General features: G+C 45.5%; 1 protein-coding gene across 1 annotated transcript in view; it reads right to left on the bottom strand.

Moving 5' to 3' along the window:
• The window catches only part of LOC119456894 (putative ammonium transporter 2), a 31,032-nt gene that overhangs the window by 7,249 nt on the left and 7,569 nt on the right, over positions 1-16,214 (bottom strand). The window contains exons 3-5 of the mRNA XM_049669491.1: positions 6,731-6,957; positions 4,984-5,306; positions 3,682-3,753 (exon numbers count right to left, since the gene is read on the bottom strand). Coding sequence (XP_049525448.1) covers positions 3,682-3,753; positions 4,984-5,306; positions 6,731-6,957 — 622 coding nt within the window. The remainder of the gene's footprint in view (positions 1-3,681; positions 3,754-4,983; positions 5,307-6,730; positions 6,958-16,214) is intronic.

Below are 16,214 nucleotides of genomic sequence, written 5' to 3'. Positions count from 1 at the left end.
AGCACTGCAGTTTATAGCACCGGTGCTAACTGTGGTGGGTCATTCACAAGAGTGAGCGGTCCACACGGGGTACGTGCTCCACGCGGGGATCTCACTCTCGAGGAGGCATCTCACAGCTACATTCACGCCTTCTTCAGGCGTCTTGGATTCATGGAACTTCTGTTCCTCAGCCACACAACCACGCAATCTTATACCTTAACTTCAAGCAGCGCTCCGGCTGTAAATGGCGCCACGATAATCCTTCGCCAGGTGCCTTTGATAATCCCTCTAAGGGCATACCTATCGGCGCCTTTCCACCGCAGGGCAGAAGCCCTCCGTAAAGGCGGCAGCGGAGGTCAGCGCGGTATGAGGGAAGGACAGGTGCCACGAAAGACAACGAACTGGAAGAATCTTTATTTCTCGCTCTCACGGCGGCGCAGGAAGGTGCAGCTCGGCTGTGGTCCAAGTCGAAAGAAGGGTTGTCGCCGTGGCATGGCGGACGGGAAGCGGAGAGGCCGTAGCGTCAGTCTTCCTCCTGGCTGCCTCCCTCGACGTCGCTGTCGTCCGTGTCGGTAGCCTCGTCGGAGTAGTCGGACGAGTCGTCTTCCTCGTCGTCGAACTCTTCCTCGTCGCTGGAGCTCTCGTTCACCGTCTGCTCGTTCTCGACGCCGTCGGGCTTCTGGCCGCCGGCCAGGTCGGCGCCGCCTCCTTCTCCGGGCGCCGACGCCTTCTTGTCCGCGGTTCCGTCGACCTCAGCCTTCTTCAGTTCGCCGGACGCCAGACGCGGCGGCTTTGTCGCCTTGCCGCGGGCCTGGCCCTCGATATGACCGCCGTCAGGCCCTGCGGTGTCCCTCGAGTCACCTTGCTCGTCCTTGATGGGCGAGGTGGCCAGGTCTCCGATGTCCTTGGTCATCTGGGTTTCCACCTGGGCGATAGCTTCTGGCGCGTTGGTCATGGCGGAGTCTCGGCTCGTTCAATCGTTCAATCGCTACTGGCTGTCAGGGGCTGGTGGGGTTCACACGCTGTTCGGATACGATGCGTGACACGGTGGAGCTACGTGGGGCCCTGAGAGCCGCTAAACCTAAAACGAAAGCCTTCCCGAACAGCCCACGTCGTGGCGCGTGGAGAGTGCGAGCTCAGGGTATGCACGCCGCGTGGCGCCGCAGAAGAAAGAAGAAAATGGAAGTTCGAACGTGCGATTAGATAAATATTATAGGCAAGGGAGGCCTACTTATTTTTTTTCTTTTTGGAGTGCAATTCCACTTTTGCAGTGGTAATTTTTTTCTTCGTGTAAAGGAGTCCGATTTAATGAGATGTACTTCAATATGACTGCGGTGCACTCTAGGGTAGGCACTATTACCAACAGGACAGGTGAAGATGAAGAAGAAGGAATTACTCTGAATATTGCAACGTTTACTCAAAAGAACTTGGCGAGAAATATGTTCAGATTACCGATGGTCTGCAGAGCAGAGTTCCTGCATCCAGGATTCCTCTGCCGTCGTGCAAAATCCCGTCGTGTGCAATGCCAATATGTCACCAACAAGTGACACATTGAAATGAGAAAACACCCGGGTACTCAGATTTAGGTGCACGTTAAAGAACCCCAGGTGGTCCAAATTTCCGGAGTCCCCCACTACGGCGTGCCTCATAAGCAGATCGTGGTTTTGGCACGTAAAACCCCATAATTAATGATTGACACATGAAACCCTGGAAATCTTGTAGACATGATGATGATGATGATTACACATAAGAAAACTACGTTCAAATGAAGAGAACGAATAGCGATACTTTTATTTTCCAAACTCAGGGGCACCTGAGTGGGTAGGTGCCCAATGGCTTTAAGATCATTATCATTTTCTCCTTCCAAACTCATTCAACCTGTATGATTCTGCAACTGTCTCACTTAAAGAAAGGGGAAAAAACTTACAATACCCTAAAATTTAGTAAACTTTTACATAACCCCACTGATATAAGCAAGTCTAAATGATTGCTCTGGAAAAAAAAAAGGTCACCGATGATTACGATACTCCCTAATGCTAAATTTGAGCGCAGCTCCATACCTGTTTTCATTTCGCGATATACTGAGGCATCGCATGAAATCGCCGCACCGACTGGCACAGCTGCGACGTGCGGTGCTATATATCGACCGGCCACACAGTTGCAGCTTCCCGGCAACTGCAGTTTATGCAAGCGTAATCTTTACCGGGAAACACTTGCGGCGAACGATATATGCGCGAAGATGAGCTGTCTGGTTCTCTGTTCCTTTCCCTCGCACGGCCGGTGCCGCCGCTGCCATGAATGCGCGCACGTGAGCGCCATCTGGTGGTGCTTCAAGGTGGCTTCCTTCACTTCCCTCCTCATGCTTCCGCTGCACCCTCCTCCTCCGCTTTCCTCCTCGCGCGCTTTTCGTTCTCACCCTCTTTCATCCCTCGCTGCGCTCCGCGTTCGCTCTTTCATCCTTCGATGTGCTCGTTCGCTCGGTTACGCCGAGGGACAACGCCCAGGGACGCCGAGGCACGCCGACGCTCAACGCAGGAACCGGTGCCTAAGAGCTGCGCTCTAATATCGCTTAGAACGGGTTATATGTTATATTTACGGTTGTATATTGCTCGCTGTTCTCCCAAAACGTACACAAGCTTAGTGGCTATGGCGTTGCGCTGCTGAGCTCGAGCTCGCAGGTTTGATCGCGGCCGAATTTCGATGGGGACAAAATGCAAAAACGCTCGTGTACTGAAATTCTGAAGCGCTGTAAAGAAACTCCGCGTGGCCCAAGTAATCCGGAGTCTCTAACTATAGGGTATATGCCTCATAAATAGATCGTGGTCCTGGCAAGTAAAATCCCAAATCTGAAATTTTTGACAAAAGTAAACTAGGAGTCGCCTCGCCAACTCCGTGCAAACTAGCGATAGCTACGAGTCATGTCAGCCAATTAAAAGAGAGAACCAGAAGAAGGGCTTCTCCATTTGGGGCTCCTCCACTGATCGCCCTTTGCGTGACGCCGACTATTATTATTAATTATTATGTTTGTTACCTACACGGTTTTCACATTACAGAGGGAACTGTAATAGGTAATGTGTTTCAAATTCCTGTATGGGAGCTTCACGGAAGAATCACAGGGTGCACAATGAGCGAGCCAACCGTTCTTCTAAGAAAAAACAAACGAAACAAACAAAGCCGACGTGTGACACGTGTCGGCTCTTTACTGATTGGCTAACACGAGCCACACACTGCTTTCGCATAACTGCACGCAAATGGCGAGGCGAAGTATAGCTGTACAGGGTCGACCACATACATCTAAGGTGAACACCTCATTAGTATTCAAGACATCATAGAAGCAGATGTACAGTATATATATAATTCGAAAAATCATCATTGTGTTTATCGACACCATGATTACACATCGTATAACGAACATTTCACTAGTGGACAAGAATAAATGCAGTCGTTTTACGGGCTTGAATACTAATGAGGTGTTCACCTTAGATGTGGTCGACCCTGTACAAGCACCGAGACCGCAACGGCAACTCCTTGGAGCTGTATTTCGAGGGAAAGCTTTATCTCAAGCCCTACATTGATTTCGTTTGGCTTGAGCTGACTGCGTTATCTTTATCATAAATTTGTACACTGTACACAATTCGCAGTGCGAGCCTTGTCCTTGTCAAAAATAAAAGCACCCAAACGAAATATACAAGGGCCTCTTACCTCGCAGCGTACTTCCATTTGTGGCCGGAGACGCCGAACGTACTCCCACAGTTGAAGCCTAGCCAGCCCCACCTATTAGAAGAACAAAAAAGAAAGAGGGAGGGGGGGGGGGGAGCGTATGCGACGTTGTGCCAAACAAAAAGAAAGAGTGACAGCAACTATCACGGAACGTTTCTGATGCCCTCATGCCGCAACAAACCGTTCTGTGAGAGCACGAAGAGAACTGTAGAAGCCACTAATACCACTCCATTTCTCACATGCGTGCTCACCAACACCCACGCACTTGCACGTAAGTTAAGCATTAGAAACTTTTGCGTACGTTAAAATGTCTGCAGGCCTATGCCACGTTTTTTTTTTTCTTAGACGTAAACTGGCGACCGGCGCCACTTTGCCGATAAGAGTATGGTGACAGTTAAATAACTTAAAGGGCTTTGAGGGGGAGGGGGGGGGTGCTTATTGGAATAAATGAACGTAACAAGCACTGAGGCACTGTAACGTAAAGCTATTCCAAACTTTTCTATTCCAATTCTGCAATCAGCCCTCCACGATTGGTAAACAAATTTCGAGCCACCCCCAACTTCGCCAGTCTGTCACGCGACGTCACGAAAACCGCGATAGCTCCCCATTTGATATGACGTGACACACTGATTATGTATGATTAAACCGAACAGCCGCGATTTTCGACCAGCCACCGCAAGCTAACTAAGGGGAAGCGGACAAGTCGGAGACGCCGGTACCACCCTCTTCATCCGGTTATCTATTTTCACTGCGCTGGCTCGGCCCTTTCGAAACCCTCTCCACTTGAGCGTGCCCTTTGCCTCGTGTCAGCCAGTTAGATAAGAAAAACCACTCAGTGCAGGCAATGTTATTCGCTTTGAAAGCGGACGAAAGTGACCTCCCATAAACGAGGAGAGCGTTGGATTGGTCTGTTCAGACAACGCTGCAAGTCATCGCCCGATGCTTGCGTCGGCGGTTACGTAATTTTGACGTCAGGAGAATGGAATGAAAACAGATTGAAATACTTTTACGTTATAGGGCCCCTGTACTTGTTACGTCCATTTTTTTTTTTTTTACTTAGTGCAAGTCCTTTGCGCTGTTCCAGCATCATGCAACTTCAACAACCCGCTAAACTTGCCATGCTTGTCAGTCTGATAGGAGCATTTATAGCGATTACCCATTTATCGGTTATAAATATTTATCTTGAGCTCCACTCAATGCCCTGAAGCGTGCCGTCATGATTGCGCACATGCGCATGGCCGTCTTCGGCAGTGCCACCTCGCGGCGGGCGGGCGCAACACTCACCACAGCATGAACATGCCGACCAACGCGTTAGTGGGCGAGCCCATGGGCGGCGGCTCGATGCCGTGGTCGTAGCGACCGTGGCGGGGCTTGAGCATGGCGGCGGCCACCAGGGAGGAGGCACCGCCCACCAGGTGGACCGGCGCGCAGCCGGCGATGTCCACCACCCGCAGCTTGTTGAGGAAGCCGTGCTGTCCCCAGACCCAGCCCGCCGGCAGGCAGAACACCACCGTGTTGAAAAACGAGAAGATGCAGTATGCCACGAAGTTGCACCGTTCCGCCATGGCGCCCGAAACGATGGTCGTCGCCGTGGTGGCGAACGACAGCTGCGTGCAATCCACGTTGTCCATATGTAATGAGATCCTCTATAATGGTTCTTGCATGTTGAAGGAACACTAAGGACAAAAATTTTATAAACCTAGACTTATCGACATCCGCAAGTAGTAATATCACTAGATCTGTGCAGCATTTAGCAACGACAGAGCAGTGCGAGCAGGGATTTTTTTTTTTTTGCAGGAAAATCCAGTACAAGTGGACAAACTGAATTTTATTTAATGTTAAAACTCGACGCAATAAACTTTAATTGTCGGCGACTGAGTGTATAATGAAATATAAGCGAGAAGTTGTACGTCATGGGAGCTGATGCCGTATATTTGCGGTGGCGGAGCCACCATGTCCTAAGCTTACGTCATTTTCTCGTCTAGGAAAGCTTTGTCATCGGTAGCGGTAACACTTTGGACATCGTATCGTCTTATGCTATCACTGTGGCTTTGTGTCCACTGCACCACTGTGACTTATTGTCCCGCTAAAGGTAACACACACGCGCGCATGGATTGCATATACATTGGAGATGCTCCAACTAGGATTGTCGACGGAAGCAGTGTCGACATTATGAAAGCGGGCAGGTATGAGCCAGCGTTACCACTGGTTCTGCTGCACAGCGAGAAGCTTCCAGACCAGCCACGCAGGGAAATGTGCTCGTGCAACACCCTTCCGTGTTCCCGCTAACGTTGAACTTGTAAATCAATATAGAACCAAAAAAAAAATATTTATGTCTTTATCCCATCAGCCCGCGTTCTTTCACCTCGTCCTGTTAATTATGGGAAATACATCCTCTTATTTTGGTACTCAGTGCTTTAACGAACGTGTATCTATATATCTTGGTGATATGAGCTGCTCTTGCGGTTATTATCACTAAATATGAGAGGACCGGGGGGGGGGGGGGGTTACGTCGCAGTATATAATCTATTCCCGCATCTTCACAAGAGGATTTGCTGCTGCCAGATACTTGTGCACTTCACAAACATAATCCATGGATTATTTGCATTACAGGAGATCCTTTCCGCAGCTTCCGAACCAAATTAACAGTACCAACGAAGTCTGTTGTGCGCACTTCGTTACCGGCAGCAGTTGTAAACATGCGGCTATGCAGTGACGTGGTAAGAGCCACTTATTAATCGCACGTGTTCCCGCTTGTTAACAGTATTTGTGAAGGTGAGGTTCGCCCAAGAAATATTGCCACGGTTTTCTGTATGTGCCCTCCAATGGCGACTTTGTTCACCGTGTGTGTTGGATGCAAATGTGTGGCGGATAAGTTGAAGTGAGGTAATGGTGAGTTGCTTGAGCTGGCTCAATGACCATATAAACTCGGCGTTATGTAGTATTTTGAGAGAAATATTTCATGCCTTTGGCATTACTATAGCCTGCCTCGAAAAGTTCGCGGCCGTGCCAGCGGCAAATGCTTTCGTACCTGGAAGATATAGGTGGCGAAGACGACGCCCATCTCCTTCTCGTCGCTGTCGAGGAAGAACTTTCCGAAGGCGATGAACTGGTTGGTGCCGCGGTCCTGGCCGAAGCTGAAGCCGTAGCCGAACATCCAGTAGCCCAGACCGCCGAAAACCACGTCCACCGCATTCTTCACCATTATGTTGACTTCGTTCTTTCGTGTCACGCAGCCAGACTCCAAGAGGCCGAAACCTGCAGAAGCCATGACAAGCCAGGGACATGAAACAAACAGTCAAAGGAACTTGATTATCAGCCTGTTAGTTGGAACAGTAGCATGGAGGGGCGTATCTTTGTCTTAAATGAAAGTTCTGTAGACAGGACACTCGACTTCGGAAGCCATGGTAGTAGGAATCCAACATTTTCCTGAACCACTGCTTTAGTGTCGGCAGGGCTTTACCGTGGTCGGTGAACAGGCCGCTGCGCCGTTCACACGTTCACAATTTTAGGCGAAATTAACGAAAATAGAGCTTGGAAAGACTACTCTGTCAATCTAAGCTTACTTGTTGTTAGTTTCCCTTTGAAGTCCCTGTTGGCGCATTTTTCAAAGTCACCTGCACGCTGTTCGCGACAGCTAATGGCCCCGTGACAGCCGGACGCGTATGCAGCGAATAAATGCTTCGCCTTGGTACACCCAATTTCCTGATTGGCTTAGTGGCCGCTAGCTTTCATTAAATTGCTTGGTTTATGGGCTATACAGAACACGTATGCCGCTGGTTCGCTTCGACGAACGGGCTGCTTGCGTGGCCGTTGCATAGCGCTCTCTTGCTTCTCATCCCCCTTTTAGCGTGGATTACCCGAGTTGGCCGCGCGCTTGGTTTTACGACACCGCTATCGCGGGCAGCGCCGGCAAAGGTTACGCGAAACGTTTGCCCGCTACGTGCGACATTGGACTGCGCAGATTGCACATAGGCGGCATACGACTCGTGTCTCATAAATGGCACTGCAGGAAGCTCATATTTTATGTTTATTATTATTATTATTTTCTTCTTGTTGTTGTTGTTGTTGTTGCTGATCTTTGCCCTAGACAAGGACATGTGATGTGTGTCCCCGCTCAAAAGCAAACTCTGCAACGAGCTACAATTTGACTGGAGAAGGAGCTACTGTCCACAAGTTCGTTCGTTCGTTCGTTCGTTCGTTCGTTCGTTCGTTCGTTCGTTCGTTCGTTCGTTCGTTCGTTCGTTCGTTAGTTGGTTAGTTCGTTCGTTCATTGCAGGGTAGCAAACTGCATATCTACCTTCCGGTTAACCTCCCTGCTTTACGCATCTCATATATATATATATATATATATATATATATATATATATATATATATATATATATATATATATATATATATATATATCCTTCGTTTCCACTATAGAGAATTGACCAAGGTTTGAACGGATGTAGAAAAAGATGATTAGTATTGGCAAGAAAACAACATAAATTATTTGGGAAAAATAAAAAAAATAGAAAATAACATAAAATCAGACATTTAACTAGAAAACGTCCTTTAAATAATAATAAGCGCTTCAACGGTTGAGCGAGCATCCTTGTGACAGTGAAAGAACTTTAGCAATAGAATAATTCACTCCTATTTGTCTAAATGTTGCTTCCTTGTGTTGCCGTCATCATCATCATCATCATCATCATCATCATCATCATCATCATCATCATCATCATCATCATCATCATCATCATCACTTTTGTTTACCATGGGCTTAGTGCAAAAGTAGATTGTGGCTGTATGATGGTGTATCATTATAAGTGCTATCTTTAACGTATGTGTGCGGAATTACACAAACAATGCGTAGCCAAAGTCCACCATGTAACGCAAACGCACCCTGTGGATAAGACTTTTTCTTGCTCTCGCTTTTTTTTTAAATTCTTAGTAGATGAAACTTGTGCTGCGTCCTTTTCACATAAAAAAAAAAAAAAAAAAACGGTGCAGCGGTATCTCGCTGCAAAATATAGCTCACCATTAGTGTTCAGAAATTTAGGTGATCGATATTTTTTTAGACGAGAGAGGCAGACAAGAATTCCTTAATCGATTAAAAACCTCGCAGTAAGCTTTCCTTGTGTACTGCCTAATAGCCGTGAAATCTTTTTGATCATTATCGAACGACGAAACATTAAAGCCGCGGTTCCTCTCTTAATTCAGTGAGCAGTCGCAAATGTTGCCCGTCGGGGAAAAAAAAGAAGAAATAGCCTTCTTGTCCCCCCCTTTTTTCCCTACCGAGGAAATTTGTTCGATTCAAATTTTTATTTATATTCTGCACTAAATGACAAAAGGTCCGATTGTAACCGCAAACGCTATGCCATTTTCTATATCATGGTTTTGTATTCTTGCTATAAAGTAAAAAGAAAGAAAGGTGCTCGTGTAAAAGGTTACAGGGTCGTGTCGAATGCTATGAGCGAAATTATTCTCGACAACAGTCTGTAAAAACGCAGAATACCGAGTTTTTGGTGTATAGCTTGGCGCCATCCTTCGCCTATGCAGCCGTTGTCTACCGTTTGGCGTCAGCAATTTGCATAATTTTTTAATTTAGTTATCATAAAAAGTTACGGAGTAGACCTAAATTATGGCACTTCTACTACTACTACTACTACTACTACTACTACTACTACTACTACTACTACTACTACTACTACTACTACTACTACTACTACTACTACTACCACTACTAGTACCCCTACTACTACTACTAGTACCACTAATGCTACTACTACTACTACGAGTACCACCACCACCACCACTACTACTACTACTACTACTACTACTACTACTGCTACTACTACTACTACTACTTCTACTACTACTACAACTTCTACTACATACCACTACTAGTACCCCTACTACTACTACTACAACTACTACTACTACTACTACTACTACTACTACTACTACTACTACTACTACTACTACTACTACTACTACTACTACTACTACTACTACTACTACTACTACTACTACTACTTCTACTACATACCACTACTAGTACCCCTACTACTACTACTACAACTACTACTACTACTAGTACCACTACTACTACTACTACTACTACTACTACTACTACTACTACTACTAGTACCACTACTACTACTACTACTACTACTACTACTACTACTACTACTACTACTACTATCATCAATATTATCATCATGATGAATTTCATTAAATGCTGTGTATCTACTGCAGGGCGGAAAGCTTGTCCCTCTGCTTCCTCTTGTGTCTATATTTTAATATATTGTCACGTTGCATAGTGACGGTGAAGAAGCAGACTGTGCCAAAACTGTGAGTCCCGAAGCTCTTTATTGAGGGAACTTGCGTCAAGGAGAACAAGTAACAGTGAGAACACTGCGAAAGGGGGAAGCCAGTGTAATCGCTGGTGCTCGCATATTTTCGTTAAGGTATGTACAGTACTCACGGATTGAAACGGGACAGGCAAATTTTTTGTAGATCACTACTTATGTGCAATTACTCGAGAGTACCATGTCATGTTGCTTCGAATCTGGTCACAAAAGGTGACGCGGACTCTGATCTAAGCGTACGAGTCGAGATTACGCCGATGTCACACGAACTACCGACGGTGGAAACAAAAGCATGCGCATTGGTTAGGCCTAAGTCACCATTCACGTCGCGCGCGGTAATTGGATAAGATAAATCAGGGGCAAGATTTTGAAAATGTTTGATACATACAAATACATGTAACGAGCGACAATTGTGCAACAGTGGTTACACGGTGAAAAACGGTCATCCAAAAAAGGTAAACAATGTACGTCTCATAAATATAAAGTTTCTTTATGTTGAGTAGCCTACTAGCCTATACTAGGAACATACTGGTGATTTTTCTTGAGTGATTTGGGCCAATGACGTGACATCCACGGTACAAGTTTTCGCCATACGTAAGGAGTTTCGTTTGCCCGCTAAAACCGGTGGCCATTACAGACACCTTAATTTATGAACGTGACATGTGCTGGTCGTCAAGTGTATTTTAGTGAGCGACGTTGGAGGGCATACATGGATTAGTGCGCACTGCACTGAGTGTGCACTATAAGTTCGTGTGGGCGCTTATACCGCAAACAGTGTACGTAGATTGTGCATATAGTGTACTATATAGATGCATAACATATTTAATGGACATCGTTTGTTTATATATTTGTCATTTCTCCTACACCTTGACTCTTTTCTCACAATTAGTCGCCTTGCCCTGGAAGCGTCAAATTTATGGACCAGCCGATTCCTATCGGAGGCGCCGAGCTCTACGTTGTTAAATGACTTTTGTCTCTCTCTCTCTTTCCCTATCAATTCTTAACCAATATAGTGAGCTAAAACTCGTCTTCAGTAAACCCACATATTCTCGTTACTGCTTCACAGTTCCTCGGCGAAGTGTTCCGAAGCGTCTTAAAAGAAACTTGTGCGACATTACGGGCCAAAAGGCCCGTTTATACTGACACTCCTCCGGCTCATTGTCCGCACACCTCTTGATGAGGGCGCTTGTCTACTCTGCAGCAACATAATTCGTTTGTCACATCAGTTAGTGTGAACATATCTATGTCGTTGCTCAGCTGTCGCCCAGATTTCACTGGTATCTCACAATGTAAAGAAGAAAAAGGTAACAATATTTATCCCTCTTTCCTCGCTCTCCACCTTCGATATGGCACTGGGGTTTACTATGTCTGTTTCCAATTTTTAAACATTTGTGTACGTTCAGCGTCCCCGCATGCAAAGCGCTGCTTGGGCTGCACTTCCACATTTAAATTAAAACGGACTTTCGCATTTTTCTAACAAATTTATAACCATTACATTGCTTTGTAGTTTGTAGTTTATATTTCCCTTTTTTATGTAGCTTATTTGGCATAATTCAGCATCAACATTAAATATTCGAGGGCATCAGCAGATGCGTTTCTTTACAACTGAAAGAGGGAGATCAGATAGCAAATTTCAGAACCGGTTTGCTCGCCTGCCACAAAATGTGTAGGCTTTTGTTTTTCCGTCTTTTCCCGCTGCAACATTGCCCAGAGTGTTTAGTAACATCTCGCTGTAACAAAAAAAAAAAAAAAGAAAAGAAAAAAGAAAGAAAACAAAGCTTGCATGCCAGATTAGCAAAGAACGTAGGTGAACTGTACTCGGCCTGGCCTTTTGTTCCCAGCTCATTGCATTGTGCACGCTCCAGTTTGGCTCGAAAATCGATGACAGCGGCTAGTCGACTCAACTTCTGAACGGGCCGTAACTGAGAAACGAGCAGCGCGGCAACAACTGCCGCCGGTCTCTTCCAGGAAGCGAGCGGGGAAATTTCCGCTTCAGCGCCCGTCGGTGCCAGCCCGCACCGTGATTGCTACAGACTTATTACGTTTCTCTTTCTTCTTTCTTTTTTCTCTCACCTCTTTTGACCCCCTTTCTTTCTTTCTTGTTTCTCCAAAGTTCGTTTTCTTCGACTTGTTGCCTAACCTCCTATGCACTTGCGCGAGCGGTAATCAAAGCTGCTGCCCAAGAAACAAGACAGCGACCTGGATCGCTCCTCTTTTGGAGGCGAAAATTACTGCATAATTCTTCGTCGTCTTTTCTGTGCGTTGTCGCTTGTAGGCAAGGCCATTTGTATCCCGTTTGCTTGCGTAGTGCTTGAACAGTGAGATAGGCTAATAGAACACGGCAACAGGAGAGTCTGCCATCCACCCGATATTAGCCAGAGGTACAAAGGGTAACCACACGCGTTCCTCAAAACATAAAGCTTCGCAGTTGAAGAAAAATTCGTCCGGGTCTGAGGGGGGGGGGGGGGGGGGGGGAGGTTTAATCCGGGTCAGCACCATTCCGGGCAGGTCGCTCTACTATCTCAGCTAACGAGAAGGATAGCAGACCGCGGAACGCAGGTGAATTAATCAACAACTGGAAATGCAGCGACATAATATACAGGGTGTCTTTTTTTTTACCATACAGATTTTTTATAAAGGAGTAATGGGCGCAGTAATGAGTGCCTGGATTCAGCGTTAAAATTGGATTATAAATATCTCAAATTAGGTGCGACTACCAAAATTAAAAAAAAATTAAAGTTCATTAAAATGTGACTGCCTTCAAATTCGCCATTTAAACATCTGCCCCTAAGGCACTAATAAAAAAGTTCAATAAATTTTTTGTTAATTAGTCTTCTGGAACTCATGTTATTAGTCCACCTCGCTTAGGAACTCCTCTGCAAAAGCGTCACGTTCTCTGCACTTATAGCCTATTAATAAAAATGCTGTATTGTCTAAAAGAAGACATACTACATTATAAGTAAATGTTGTGTAAGCGCTCAAGGGGTAGTAAGAATCAGTGAAGGAAGAATTTGTCATCGACCCGATAGTAGCCTTGCACGATGTAACATATGTGATGTCCATGAAGCATTCCTTTCTAATCAAGCACTATCATTACTTATTTAAGTGAATGCTGCTTGTTAAGAGTGTATGTGCATGTAGCAAGGAAAGGGCGGGGGGAGGGGGGAGTAATCTTTCACTGAGGACATTGGCCACAACTGCCTCACTCGTCATGGCGGACAACTTAGCTAACCCACTGCAGAATTGAAACCGTGAGTGTTCGACAGAAACCTTAAACTGCAGCACCTGGAATGTGCACACAAAATCAAGAGCATAAAACATCGCTCGAGCAGGTATTTAAAAAGCCCACAGAAATTCGTTTAACAGCGATGGAGAATACTCAAGTCCTGCTAGCCCAAAACTGGCCTAAAAGGTGTTCGAATTTGTTACAGCTTTTGCTGTACCTTGAACAAATTGTATTGAAGATTGTGCGAACTAGATGCGAACTACCAGCGATGCGTTCTAATTTTATTTTATTTCACTTTCCCATTATATACGTTTTACAAACTGTCATTATTTGCCTTGACAATTTTATGTGTTCTGATGTACAATGTGCTAATTTAAACTTCTTGTAAACTATGCTTGAGCGTGTTCGGACTTTACTTTATTATTCTTTTAACCTGTTTGTATAAGCCAGCCTACGTTTGATAGGCTGGCTTTTCTTTGCAATATCTTATCTTGTCTAGATAACCTGGCATCACCAATGATGCCAACCTCACCTACACACGTATTTAACAAAAAGAAATAAAAGGACAACAAAGTGTTTCAATGATGGCGCTCCCAGGAACTGATAGAGCCCAGTGTCGCTTAGCTTCTGAGATCTGACGAGAACCGACGCAGTCAGCCTACTGTCCTAACCGATGGCCGAACATATACATCACTTTTACTGCTGCACGTTCGACAGCGGGAGAGGAATTACAATTAACTTCTGGGGTTTTACGTGAAAAAACCAAGATATAATTATAAGGCACGATGTATTAGGATACTTCATATTAATTTTGATCACCTGGGGATATTTAACCTGCACCTAAATGTAAGCACACGCCCGTATTTTTTTTTTTGCATTTTTTTGCTCCCATCGAGCCACCGCAGCCGGGTTTGAACCCGCGACCTTGAGCTCAGCAGCCTAATGCCATAGAAACTAGGCTACCGCGGTGAAAAGTGAGAGAGAGGTTTTGATAAAACACGAAGTTATCAGCTGTGATCTCATGCCACCATTAATTATCTATTGTAGTCCTTCCTGATTTGGCCTCGGACACGTGTACCGCGAGCTACATGCAGAAGGCCTTGATGCCACGAAACGACCACATGATTATTCATACCTGACTTGGTGGTCACAAGGCAACCGCGTCCTGTTGCTGTATGGAACAGAAACAAGCCTTATTTATGTAGTTCAATAAGTAAATTGAAAATAACATTTCACTCTCCTTTACGCTTTCCTTTGTTCCACGATCAGTTGGCTTCATATGTATGCATGCGATTGTCACTCAAAATGAAGCCCCTCATTTCTCGGCGCTTTTGGTTCTCAATACGTAGCGAGGGCTGCGACTCTGGCAGCCTTAATGACTGGAGGTAGCACACGGAGGTCTACGAGCAAGTTTACTGGGGACCCCGAGAGCTAGCGTATAAATACAAATACGTGAATAACCAAGAAAGTCTATACGGAGGGAAAGCGGTCACAACGAAGAGGACGAGTAATCCGCCTTACTGGCTGAATCTAGTAAAAAAAAAAAAAATACCTACGCATCAACACAGGAAAAAAAAAAAAAAAAAAAAAGCATCCGCGGCTTCATAAGTGCGCTTGGTGGCCCGAATGACGTCGCCAATTGGTCTCGAGAAGCAGTGCAACTCGTCTCTCTCGATTCAATTTTTGTTTGTTGAGTCGAGAAACAGCCCCACTTGCAAGTTAATGAAGTAAAGGAAATAAGTTTTGTTTCGCGAGATCAGGTTCAAACACGCTATATAGTGTCTGACACTTTGCCCATTGAACGACGAGCACGGCAACCGAGGAGCCCGATTTCTGTTAGTCGCAAATATGGCAAGTCAAAAGACACTGAAGCTGTGCTTAGTGCTCTTCGGCACTTTTGGGGGTTTTATATTGTTTGCCATGAGATAAGGAGTAGTCGCTGCCACCTAGTATATAAAGACGCCGCCTTCTTCTTCATAAGATGTTATTAAATAGAAAGAAGCCAATCGAAAGCATCGGGGAGATTAACAATTGTCTTAATTTGAAACTCATATAAGTAATAGGGAAATGCAAAATGAAAGTGGTCGAAAGCACAACTTGTCTCTGGCGAGAGCCGAAGCCACATCTTCCGTGATATGCGTACGATGCTCTACCACTTGAGCTACGGCATGGACTCTCCTCTCGTGCACCTACTTGAGTATTTGTTTTAATTCTGGCCCTGGTGATGGTGTTGGTGATGATGATGATGACGACTCCGATGATGTCACCTAGCCCTTCTTAAATTACTCAGGTGTGCTATACATGCCTTTCATTCTAGCATTTTGCATACGTCTCCTTTATCTTTTTTTTTATATTCCCTAAAACTTCCCTATCTATACCTTGTACCGCTACCTATGCCTGTAACAGATCCGGTCCTATCAATCTCGGCCCTGCTGTTTTTCGTGGGAGTGTTAGCCAGTGCCACTCGTGGCCATGGTGGCAGATGTGGCACATTATTTTAAAGGTAGGCCTCACGTAGCTTTCGCCGGAAGACGGTTGAAGCATTCGGTGAAAAATATGCAGCATCCAAGGCATAAAGCATGTTAGCAGGCAACATAGACGAACAAGCTCGCAAGAAAAAGTCTTGTTATGAGAAAGTCTGCATGAAATCAGTGGCCATGTAAGCGGAAGTTACACTAATCTGCGTCTTAGTTGTTTTCAGTGAGAAAAGCAAAACAGGCAACGCAAAGGCAAAGGTGTGTGGTCCCACGAAGAAGTGACAACGCAAGGTGACGACGTCACGCTGAACTAGATTTCTTAGGTCGCAGGACCATAGGTGACAGTGCATTCATTATTCAGTCAAATGAACCATGCAGGGAACCACGATTGCCAATGATTTGCTGTTATGCAAGCCAAACAACAAAATGTGGGCTTCATGCAAGATTTGAACGCT

Source organism: Dermacentor silvarum, chromosome 6, assembly GCF_013339745.2.
Source record: "Dermacentor silvarum isolate Dsil-2018 chromosome 6, BIME_Dsil_1.4, whole genome shotgun sequence".
In the NCBI taxonomy this organism is placed as follows: domain Eukaryota; kingdom Metazoa; phylum Arthropoda; class Arachnida; order Ixodida; family Ixodidae; genus Dermacentor; species Dermacentor silvarum.
This window is presented reverse-complemented; position numbering and strand designations above follow the sequence as displayed.